General features: G+C 41.8%; 1 protein-coding gene across 1 annotated transcript; it reads right to left on the reverse strand.

The window, feature by feature from the left end:
• Positions 1-6,690: 6,690 nt before the first annotated feature.
• On the reverse strand, positions 6,691-11,352 carry ccr7 (chemokine (C-C motif) receptor 7). Its single transcript, XM_015971818.3, has 3 exons — positions 11,322-11,352; positions 10,770-10,819; positions 6,691-9,007 (listed from the first exon to the last, which is right to left on the reverse strand). The coding sequence occupies exons 1-3, from the start codon at positions 11,335-11,337 to the stop codon at positions 7,898-7,900; spliced, it is 1,176 nt and encodes a 391-aa protein (XP_015827304.1). The 5' UTR covers positions 11,338-11,352; the 3' UTR covers positions 6,691-7,897.
• Between the last annotated feature and the right edge of the window lie 668 nt (positions 11,353-12,020).

The following is a 12,020-nucleotide window of genomic DNA, read 5'->3' on the forward strand; positions in this document are numbered from 1 at the left end:
AAATTTTTTAGGAGGAACAGATTAAAAAATGCACTGAATCAGAAATAGGAAAACAATAGTTGAAGGTAACATATTTTGTTATAAGCGGATAAGCTCTCGATTTACCGGTCGATCTACGTTCCTACCCTCACCTATGGCCATGAGCTTTGGGTAGTGACGGAAAGAACGAGATCGCGGATACAAGTGGCCGAAATGAGTTTTCTCCGCAGAGTGGCTGGGCTCTCCCTTAGAGATAGGGTGAGAAGCTCGGTCATTTGGGAGGGGCTCGGAGTAGACCCACTGCTCCTCCACATCGAGAGGAGCCAGTTGAGGTGGCTCGGGCATCTGGTCAGAATGCCTCCTGGTCGCCTCCCTGGTGAGGTTTTCCGGGCATGTCCAACCGGGAGGAGACCTAAATGTAGACCCAGGACATGCTGGAGGGACTATGTCCCTCACCTGGCCTTGGAACGCCTTGGGATTCCCCCGGAGGAGCTGGCCCAAGTGGCTCCGGAGAGGGAAGTCTGGGCCTCTCGCCTTAGGCTGCTGCCCCCGCGACCCAACTCCGGATAAGAGGATGAAAATGGATGGATGGATGGATATTTTGTATTATTTTAAACCAAATTCTTCAGGAAAAAAAAACTATTATATATATTTTTTGCTAAAATATCATTAATTCTAACAGTTCAGCTGCCCAGTTTTAAAGTAAGTTCAGAAGTTTATGTTTTTATAAATAAAATCAGCATTTTATCACCTTCATCAAATATCAAGAGTCAGAGGTCTCATGTCCAGACCAGACTCAGAGAAACTCATTCATGCTTTTATTTCTAGTCAGCAGGACTTCTGCAATGGTCTCCTCACTGGTCTTCCAAAAAAAAGCTGTGAAGCAACTGCAGCTTGTTCAGAATGCTGCTGCTAGAGTCTTAACAAGAACTAAGAGAACGGAGCACATCACTCCTGTTCTTAGATCTCTACACTGGTTACCAGTAAACTACAGAATAGATTTCAAAGTGCACCTACTAGTTTATAAATTACTCAATGGCATGGGACCAAAATACATGTCCGATCTCATCCCTGTAGGGCTCTGAGCAGGGTTGTGCCCAAACGCGTTCACTGAACGATCGTTCGTGAATTTGTGTTTTTTTCGTGAACGGGAGCTGAACCCGTTCATATTTTGCCTGGCGAACGTAAAAGTGAGTGAGTTTGTCCTGGCGTGCGTCAACGGGTTTATGAACGTGTTCTTTCGCTGTTCTAGCTCCAGATCTCCACGAGCTTTTCCGGAGCTAATGCCTAGCTAAAACTTCCTGTTAACCATAGAGTTTATAAAAAGTAGAACCCGCAAATGCGGCCAAACATAGGCAGTAGCGGTTGGTGCGGCGTCTACTCTTCTACGTCGATGCTGTGTGCAGGAGTCAAAGTTCATTCAGAAAAATTGGAACGGGACTTAACTGAAAGCTTATACATTTTTTAATGTTTTGCACTTTTAATATGTTTAGTTTCCTGCCTCAGCCTGCTTCCTAAGATATTTTAATAATTTCCCATGAAAATTATTTCATAAGTTTTATATATAAAGTTCTTTTTGCTCATCTATCTATCTATCTATCTATCTATCTATCTATCTATCTATCTATCTATCTATCTATCTGTCTATCTATCTATCTATCTATCTATCTATCTATCTATCTATCATCTATCTATCTATCTATCTATCTATCATCTATCTATCTATCTATCTATCTATCTATCTATCTATCTATCTATCTATCTATCTATCTATCTATCTATCTATCTATCATCTATCTATCTATCTATCTATCTATCTCTCTATCATCTATCTATCTATCTATCTATCTTCCATCATCCATCATCCATCATCCATCATCTATCTATCTATCTATCTATCTATCTATCTATCTATCTATCTATCTATCTATCTATCTATCTATCTATCTGTCTATCTATCTGTCTATCTATCTGTCTATCTATCTATCTATCTATCTATCTATCTATCTATCTATCTATCTATCTATCTATCTATCTATCTATCTATCTATCATCTATCTATCTATCTATCTATCTATCTATCTATCTATCTATCTATCTATCTATCTATCTATCTATCTATCTATCTATCTATCTCTCTATCATCTATCTATCTATCTTCCATCATCCATCATCCATCATCTATCTATCTATCTATCTATCTATCTATCTATCTATCTATCTATCTATCTATCTATCTATCTATCTATCTATCTATCTATCTATCTATCTATCTATCTATCTATCTGTCTGTGTGTATGTGCTACTGTCATAAAAATTCCCTGTCTGAAGGACAGAGGGATTTAATATTCAATTTTCATGCAATGTAGGTAACAACATTATTTAAAAGTTTGCCAGTCCAGATCTGAAGAGAAAAAAAAATCCGAAATAAAAAGCTTTTTACGGTAAGTTTTGTTTAAAAAAAAAACTACTTCCAGTGAAAGTAATGACTTCTGGTTAAGGTAATGACCCACCGTGTAATTTTTCTCTTAAATATGTACATATCGAAGAGAAAAACGACGCGGTATGGTTTTTCTCGACAAATCCAAACTACTTCCGGCAAAGGTAATGACCCAATGTCTTGTTGGCGATGGTGGCACAGGAGTTAAGTGCTCGCCCCGTAATTGGAAGGTTGCAGGTTCGAGCCCCGCTCAGTCTGTCACTGTCATTGTGTCCTTGGGCAAGACACTTAACCCACTTTGCCTGCTGGTGGTGGTCGGAGGGACCGGTGGCGCCAGTGCTCGGCAGCCTCGCCTCTGTCAGTGCGCCCCAGGGCAGCTGTGGCTACATTGTAGCTCATCCCCACCAGTGTATGAATGTCTGTGTGAATGGGTGAATGACTGATTGTGTTGTAAAGCGCTTTGGGGGGTTCCAGGACTCTAAAAGGCGCTATATCAAATACAGGTCATTTACCATTTTTTACCATTTGTTTTTCCGGATATGTCATTTCCTGTCACGACAAAGATGCCAGCTGATGTCTGCAGCCAGATGCTTGTGGTTCCAGGGGGTGTTTTTTTTGCTAGGCTACACATGTTAGCAAGACATTTAGAATAAAACACGTTTGTTATTAACTCTTCAGCTGTGGACATGAAGTCTGGATGACCGAAGGGAGTCAGATAGCAGCTTCCTCTGTAGGATGGCTTGGTGTCTCCTCTGCGTCACCAGGTGGTCTAGGAATCAGATGAAGACCTGAAACTTCTCTGGGTAGGGTTACATCTCAGCTGGTCTGGGACCAGCCAGGAGGAGCTGGACAGTTTTACTGAGAAGAAGCCTCCTGCTGGGAAACGTTCTTTGAATCCACCTTTATGTGTCACGATTCGGTGTTGGTAGGACCCAAAATGCAGGAACCCAAGATGACACGAGGCAGGAGATGATATAAAGTAAAATCCTTTTATTAGGATGGATGAAACAAAAATATATCCAAATGGGCTGGAGCCAAAAAAAACAATATATCCAAAGAGCTGAGCAGGAGATCAAAACACTGGAGACAACACGAGCAGACTGACAGAATAACAACAATGGACCGACACAAGACAAAGACAAGACAGGGCTTAAATAACAGGGAGGAGTAAATTAAGGGAACAGGAAGCAGGTGTGTGGATTGAGGGCTGGAGGGAAGACAGGTGACAACAATTATCTAAATGGGGAAGCAGAACCAAAGGAGGGCAGATAAACACAAAACTGAACTAAAAGACTGAGGGAAGGACTCACACACACACAATCACACCCAAATACACTCACACACACTGAATTGGGGAATGGACACACACACACACACACACACACACACACACACACACACACACACACACACACATACACACTGAGTTGGGAAATGGACACGCACACGCACACACCCACACAGACACAGAGCTGGGTTACAAAGAGGCTGGAGCTACAACTGGAGGGGATGGGGATGATCGAATGCCTACAAACAGAAAACACATAAATGAGACGCAGACAAAGGACACATGAGGGCGCTATGAGACACAAAAGGGAATCTAGAGAGGGATGGAGGACACCAGGAGGCACATGAAGGAAAGGGCAGACGCAGACCATGACATTATGACGCTTTATGATATCTTAGACAAATAACCCTTCCACTTTCCTTTCAGCTGACCCCGCCAGGACGGGGGGGGGGGGGGGGGGGGGGTGGTTAAACGGGGTTTAAAGTTTACGCCTTGGCTGGGGTGAAGTGATGCATCCCTTAAAAAATATTAAAATAAAAATACACCAGAGGTCCATCTGACCCCATTAACAATGCGGGAGGGTTAAAGCCTTGTGATGAAAAGAAAGATTACTTTCAATCTTCATTTTTCAGTTTATTTTATTTCTTTTAATAAACAAAAACCAGAGCAGCAAAACCAATTCATGTAAAATCAGAAAAAAATCAGATTTTGTTTCTCGTCTCGGAAATGAAAAGAAGAAAGAAAATGTTTAGATTTTGTTCCAAAATGAAATCACCACTAAGAAAGCTTCAGGTCGCACGTCTGAACCTAATCACTCGTGTAAAGTTACATCTTGTGCTTTAGTTTTATATTACTGAATAGAATAGACTTTATTAATCTCACAGTGGGGACATTCACTCATTACAGCAGCATATGCATTTAGAGAAAAGTAAAATAATAAAAGTACAGGTAAGCTTGTGAAATCAGTTTGGCTGTATGGTTTGATAAGCTAGAGGTTTATTTATAAAACCATCCGACGCAATTTGTGCCGATCTACGCACCCTCGTGTGAAGATCCCTAAGCGATCCAGGGGTCAGGAGGTTGAGATGGACACTAGATGGCGTGGACCTCTGGTACCAGAGCTCGTAGCCATCTCAGAGTACGACCCGTCTAGTCTGGGTTATCTTCAGGTGACGGCAGGAAGCGGAAATGTCTATTTTGCGTCTAAGGCTTTTCGGTGGTTCTTAAAAGAGCTGTTGTGTCTGAAATCACTCGCAAGCGTTGCAGAGAGGCTTTGACCTTGAGGTCAAAAGATAGGATGGTCTAAAAAATGCTTGTTCACCCCGAAGACTAACTAGATCAGGAAGTGATTCCTGTATTCATCAACTTTTGTTTATAAATGTGTCAAATCAGAATTTGACACGTTTAAAGGTATTACCAAAACACCTGAGAATCCACGCCTTCACTCAGATACTCAAGAGAGGTTAATTCTCAGTGTGAAGTGGATGTTAAACCCTTAATATTAATCTTATGATATATGAGTATATTGATAGATTAACTTGTTAAATACAAAAAAATACTTTAATAAAACGTGAGTAGAAGGTAAATTCTGCAAAGTCCTGCTGTGAGATTAAGAACATTTGCACGACTTTCTCTGCAAATTTGGTCTAAAACACAGTAAATGCCTCAACTTTCCCTGATATTTAACTTGCTGGTTATTCGCAGTTTTAGTGTCAGTGTTTAATCACTCTAAACCGGTTTTAACAAGAACAGAGGGGATCTTCAGTCGGACTGAGGGAATTCAACTGGAAAAACGTCACAGAGCGACGTGCGAGTATCCTAGTTTCATCATTTTTGTCCGGTTGTAAAGTTGGAGGAACAACTAGTGCTGAAATGTCAAGAGCAGAGTCGATAAAAGGGGCGGGCTGGTGTTTCTAAACGCTCTGACACGCCTGAGAGCAGCTGAGGTGAACCTTCGTCTGGGGAAATGTGGGCCTTCAAAGCTGCTTCCTGTCTGAAACATTTAGTCATTTAATTATAATCACTCATGGTGATTCAAGACTTTTACCAAATTCTGTATGAGTTGTACTGGGGCAGAAAAAATGACACACCTTTGTAACGATTAAATTTACATGTTATTTAATGAACCATAAGATGTGAGATTCCATAGGAAATATGAAATCAATCTTATGGATCTTTGGATAATTTAAACCAGAAGATTGGAACTTTTTATTGCAGGGATTATGTAACAGCTTCGTATTCACCCAGAGACAAAAGAGAGTCAAGTTTTGAAAGTTTAACGATTTATTATTAAACAAATTAAAACTAGACTAACTTTTAACACTAAATGTATGGTGTAACTAAGGCGAAGTGAGACGGAGAATGGTGTAGTGTGGAATGTTGTTCAGAACCAGCAAATCCGGAGAAACGATTAGTTCTGATGGGAGTGAAGACTGTGATCAGTAGTATTTTACTAGTTATTATAATCCTGGACATTTGCACTAGACACTAATGACACGTAATGCTAATGTCACACGGCACATTCCCTTTTGTCTGATCCAATCAGAACCTTCGTTTCTGGCGCAAGGCGTGGTTATCTGTGGTGTTTGTATAAACCCTCTTTTTCATGTCAAATTCTGATTCGCCAGTAAACCAAAATATGACAATTATAAAAACTATTCCACGCCACCTTTTCTTTGATTCAAGCGTTCTAGAGAAGTCTCGGACCGGCCATCCGGACTTCCTCTTCAGCCAAAAGAACCTCGACAAGCTGGATAAACCTGTGATTTATCACAATCTGCTGGGACTTGCCGTGCGTCACACAAACGTGCTTTTCCTCCTCTGCCAGAACACAGGAGGGCGCTTCTCTCGGGCCTCGGCCAGTGATAACCTGTCGTGACCTGGAAGCATTCTGAGACTAGTTTGGTCGGCACTACCGGCTTCGGTACCAAGGAGGGTCCAAGAGGACCTCGGCATTCTGGATCTAAACGGAGGCTTCCCCTGGGGTACGTAGACCGACAGATGGTGTTTCATGTGTGTTATAAATCTCCTACTAAAGTTTAGAGAGAAACATTCACTCCCACTCAGAACTAACTGCTTCTCCGGATCCGCTGGTTCTGAATAACATTCCACACACACACACACCATCATCATTCATCACGTCTCACTCCACCTTAGTCCATCAGTACACAGAGTGTTAAAGTTAGTCTTGTTTAAATTGTGTAGAAATAAATTTCTTAACTATTATAAACCTGACTCTCTCTCTTTCCTCGGAGTTAATACGAAGTGTCGCTTAATCCCTGCAAGAAAAAGTTCTGATCTTCTGGTTAAACTATTCAAAGATCCATCAGATTGATATTTCATATTTCTATGGAATCACACATTTTATGGTTCATAAGTAAGATGTAAACGACCCATCCTTTACACCAGCCATGTTGTTCATTCAGTGACTTTATTGCATTCTTCTTACGTTTTTGCAGGAGTATGATTTTTTTTTACCACCGTACACTAAAGGCAAAAACATGAATCAAAGGAAAACAATAATGTTGAAACGGCAGTAAAACCATTAAGATCAGGGGTGTCAAACTCATTTTAGCTCAGGGGCCACATTGAGGGAAATCTAGTCCCAAGTGGGCCGGACCGGTAAATTAAAAACAACTTCAGATTGTTTTCTTTGTTTTAATACAATCACTATAAAACAAGGCTGGAGCCTGAGGACAGTGTATCCAAAATAGTACAAGTACAACACCTGAAGTGTACTTGAAAATTTGGGGAAAAAAATCAATAAATTAAAAAAAACATTCCTTAGCGATTCAAAGAGCTTACAGATCAAGTGGCTAGATCAGTTTCATGCAGCACTTAAAGTATATTCGACTCATTTTACTTTACATCTTTTAGATTTCACCGGCACATCAATGTCAGAAGTCACATCCTGAGTGGCGGCCAACTTCAGGATGTGATTCAAGTTCTTGTGTGAGCCTTGAGCGCAGCTTTGTTTTATTTATACTCATTACAGAGAAAACTTACTCACAAAGATACGTTTATTTTCACTCTACATTTTAAAGTATGAAAATAAAGTTTACACAACCATCTCGCGGGCCGGATTCAACCCGTTTGCGGGCCGGATCCGGCCCGCGGGCCGTATGTTTGACACCCCTGATTAAGATGCAAGAATAAAGCTGCTTTGTACACGTGACGCTGATCTTTTGCCTTTAAATGTCCATCATTTCGTCTTTGGGTGATAGGCCTGTGGTTTTAGGTGAGAAGGTAGTGGTGGTCTCGGTGTCCAGCCCTGCCGAGCTTCTCCTCCTGCTGTAGGTGTACCTGTAGAACCTCTCTTGGCTCATGCAGCCAAAGTCCTTTAGCAACTTCAGCAGATCGTGACGAAACTTGACGCCAATGAAGGCGTAGACGAAGGGGTTCAGGCAGCACCTCAGGAAGGCTGCACACTGTGTGACGTCAGTGGCGAACAAAAGGCTGTTGTCATAGTTACAGTTATCAGTTCCTCCGGCTCCTGTGACTACCGTGGACCAGAAGAGGACCACGTTGTAAGGAACCTGGGAGACCAGGAAGACTGCGACCACGGCCAGGATCACCTTGATGGCCTTGTTTCGTCCAAAGCTGCGAGCCTGATAAAGTGTCTTGATGATGCAGGAGTAGCAGAAGCTCATGACCAGAAGAGGAAGAAGGAAGGCAAGAGCGATCTGACTGGCCTGGAGGCTGACACGAAGAGGGTCCTTCTCACTGACAAACGGAGAGCAGGTGTTGTTGTTGATGTCTGTGTACGCCATCTCTGGTATTGAGAAGATCAGGGCCATGACCCAGATGACAGCTGAGGACACTTTACTGAACAGGATGGCCTCTGAGCGATGGCGGTGGGCAGACACAGCCTTGGCGATGGCGAAGTAGCGGTCGATGCTGATGAAGGACAGGAAGAACATGCTGCTGTAGAAGCTGACCTTGTAACTGGTGTGCATGGCCTTGCACAGAAACAGGCCCAGAACCCATTCTGTCATGGAGTTTGCGGCCCAGAAGGGGAGAGACAGGGCAAAGAGCAGATCTGCAAAGGACAGGTTGAGCAGGTACACGTCTGTCATGCTCTTCAGCCGCTTGAAGAAGATGACTGTGAGGATGACCAGCAGGTTTCCAGCCAGGCCCAGCAGGCAGATGATGGTGAAGAGCATTGGTATAAACCACCAGCGGAAATACCGGTTTGATTCTTTTCCACAAACGGTGGGTATGTCTTCATAAAAGTCACCAGAAACGGTTTCTTCTGTGTAGTCTGTGGTGGTAGCACTCACTGCATCCCCCGACAAGCAAGGCTGTAAACACAAATAAACAATCAAAAAGGGTGAATGAACACAAAAAGTGCAGGAGAACGTTCCTCGTAATTAATTTACAATTTGGTGCGCCTTCAACGACCACTTCCTCAGAGGAAATGTTTGCTGCCAAACTATTTTTACTCTCGTTTCAGGAGTTTACCAAATAAAATTGTGTACTTTGTGGACAAAGTATGTCCAACCAGAAAATAACGGGGGGTGGGGGTGGGGGTGGGGGTGCATAGCCACCCCTAGAAAATTGCTTGCCATCCCACTGGCCCCCCAGGAAAGACCTCTTCTTTTCATAAATTCATCAGCGGTTCTAATCAATCAATCAGTCCACAAATGGTGGGTATGTCGTCATAAAAGTCACCAGAAAATTGTGTACTTTGTGGACAAAGTAAGTCCAACCAGAAAATAACGGGGGGGCGTAGCCACCACTGAATACGCCATAAATAATGTTCCCACAAACCATAGATCCAGCATCTTTAATCAAGAAGTAAATGTTAAACCCTATAAGAATTTATAATTAATGATTAAATAACGTATACAGGTCCCTGGTGCTCATCATTTTCAAACAAAAGTATAAAACTCCATAGTTTTCCATTAGACTCTTCTAAAATTAAATCAAAAAGTTCAAATAACAATTCTAAGAACTTTCTGAAATGTATGAGGTTAATGTGTTGGGTGCATTTTGTTTTTAACAAAAATGAATGAACCCCAAAAGTTTCTCTGCCTCCCCTTAACAATTTTCTGGGGGCACCACTGCATAACGCAGCAGAAAGTGATGACGATGCTAAAATGATCTAGCACAGACAATGCTATAGGAAAATGCATCTTACAGTAAACCAATGAGAAGCCAAGCTTTCCTTACGGGGACACACACCGTCCGCTTGCAGCCTGACGGGACAGAGTTTTAACTGAAAACATCACAAGATCCCATAGAAACACAGCCTCTCACCTCAATACCTGTAATACTGGTAAAGCTGTCAGGTTGTTTGGCTTAGGTGGAAATCTTTAAGAGGGCTTTCTCCAAAAGTCATTTTCAGTGAGTATTTTCTGCAAGTTTCATTAATATCAATGCGGTGGTTCATGAGAAATCTGGGTCTTTTTAAGGAAATGTCATGTGCAACATGTAGTGCATGGGTTAGGCACGACTCGTAACTACTGCAACGTCAAGTTTTAGCTCAACAGCTGCAAAACAGGTGTGTGTGTGTGTGCGCGCAAAAGTCAGGTAGCTCTCTAATGGTGAGTATCTGAGTGTTTCAACTCTATCCTGTGCTTAAATAAATATTCTAATGAAAAACACATCAAAGTAAGGTACCACTTTACAATAAGGATCCCTTTATTAATGTCACTTAGTGCATTATTAAGCATTAATAGGCAAAAGATCCCCTTATTTAATGTTCCTGATATTGTTAACCATTAAGTGTCCTTGAGGTTAGGACAAAAGGCCGGGAATATGCATGACTTAATATTAATATTAATGATAAACAGTTATTAAAACTTTATTTAATAGTTTATTAATGCTTAATAATGCACTAAATAACATTGATAAAGGGACCCTTATTGTAAAGTGTTACCCAAAGTAAAGTGTTATCAGTAAAAGCAAGGTATTGACTGAGCTAACTGTGGAGCATTAGCAAAGAAGCTAATTTAGCTGAAAATAAAACAAAGTTTTAAACCTTTTTGTTATAAATGAACGAAAAACTCCAGTTTAAATCATAAAAATGATCCAAAACATCACAAAAGTTGCTGTTCTCACCTTGACATGTATGATCCATATCAGTGCGGTCGGCAGAAGGTTTTGGAGATCTGAAAAACACATGGAGAGCTTTCAGTGGGCTAGCTGGGGCTCGGTGAAATGGTCCACGGGTGCCGACAGGCAGCCTTTAAACCGTCGGATGCATCCTTGCTTCCCCAAAGATGATCTCTGATATTTTCAGGGTTGTTTTCTCAGGCTTCCCAAATCAACTCCACAGATGTGTCTCGTGTTGGTTCTTCTGACAACCAGGTAAATGGACTTCCCCTTTAGAAACCAGTCACATTTACTGTGGCGGTGATATTGTTAGAAGAGCTACTTCCTGTCCAACGCTGGTGTTTAACCCATTCAAAAACAAGGGTTTAGTTCCTTATTTTGATGCACAGCGAGCTTTCAGCTATGATCATTGGTGACTGTATTTAGATGATGAGACAAAAACAACACTAAGAACAAAATCACTGGTGACTAAACGGAGTTATCACTAAACACCAGCTTTCATTTATCTACACGCGTTTTTACACCACAGCATCCTTTAAACCCTGATGAGATACTCACCGCCGGCAGCCGTCATGTTGACTGAGAGCAGCTCTGAACAGCTTGTGAGTTTGATGGTGGCTTCCCTTGGCGAGGAGGAAAAAAAGATAAAAGATCTCACAGAAATTTTTTTCTCTCCTGCCCTCAAATATCACGAGAAACACTAAAACCACAAACTACAACTGAAGTGGGAGCAAAACATGTTTTTTTTTTGTCTCTTTTATGTATACAAAATTAATTGTAATTTAAATACGTACACACTTGTAGATGCTGATTTCCTTTTATTGCCCTTACCTTTAGCCGCATACTGGAAACTTTTCATCTCATTTTGATGAGTTTTGAATCATTTTAAGGTTTGCGAAAGTTTGGCGGCTGCGATTTGCTCGTGTTTCGATCAAAAGGCACGGCAGGTGTTTGGGTCTCTGCATTATTCATTATGTTATAGCCCCCAGGAATGGTCAGTTTTTCCACCTACAGTTGAGCCTAACTGACTGGCCATCGGAGGGAAACTCTGCTCCCATCGCATCTTTGACGAGCTGTCTAAACCTGTTGCACGCTACAGCTGATACCGCAAACGGTTCCTTCAGAACAAAGCTGAACCAACTTCGACTCCTTAAGAGTTATTCCTAAGACGCAAACAACTGTGGTGACCTGGAGACATCTCGAGACTGGTTTGGTCGTACTGCGGTTTCTCCTACGGACTTCGGTACCTTTGGGGTC

The sequence above is a fragment of the Nothobranchius furzeri genome, chromosome 6 (assembly GCF_043380555.1).
Source record: "Nothobranchius furzeri strain GRZ-AD chromosome 6, NfurGRZ-RIMD1, whole genome shotgun sequence".
Classification (NCBI taxonomy): domain Eukaryota; kingdom Metazoa; phylum Chordata; class Actinopteri; order Cyprinodontiformes; family Nothobranchiidae; genus Nothobranchius; species Nothobranchius furzeri.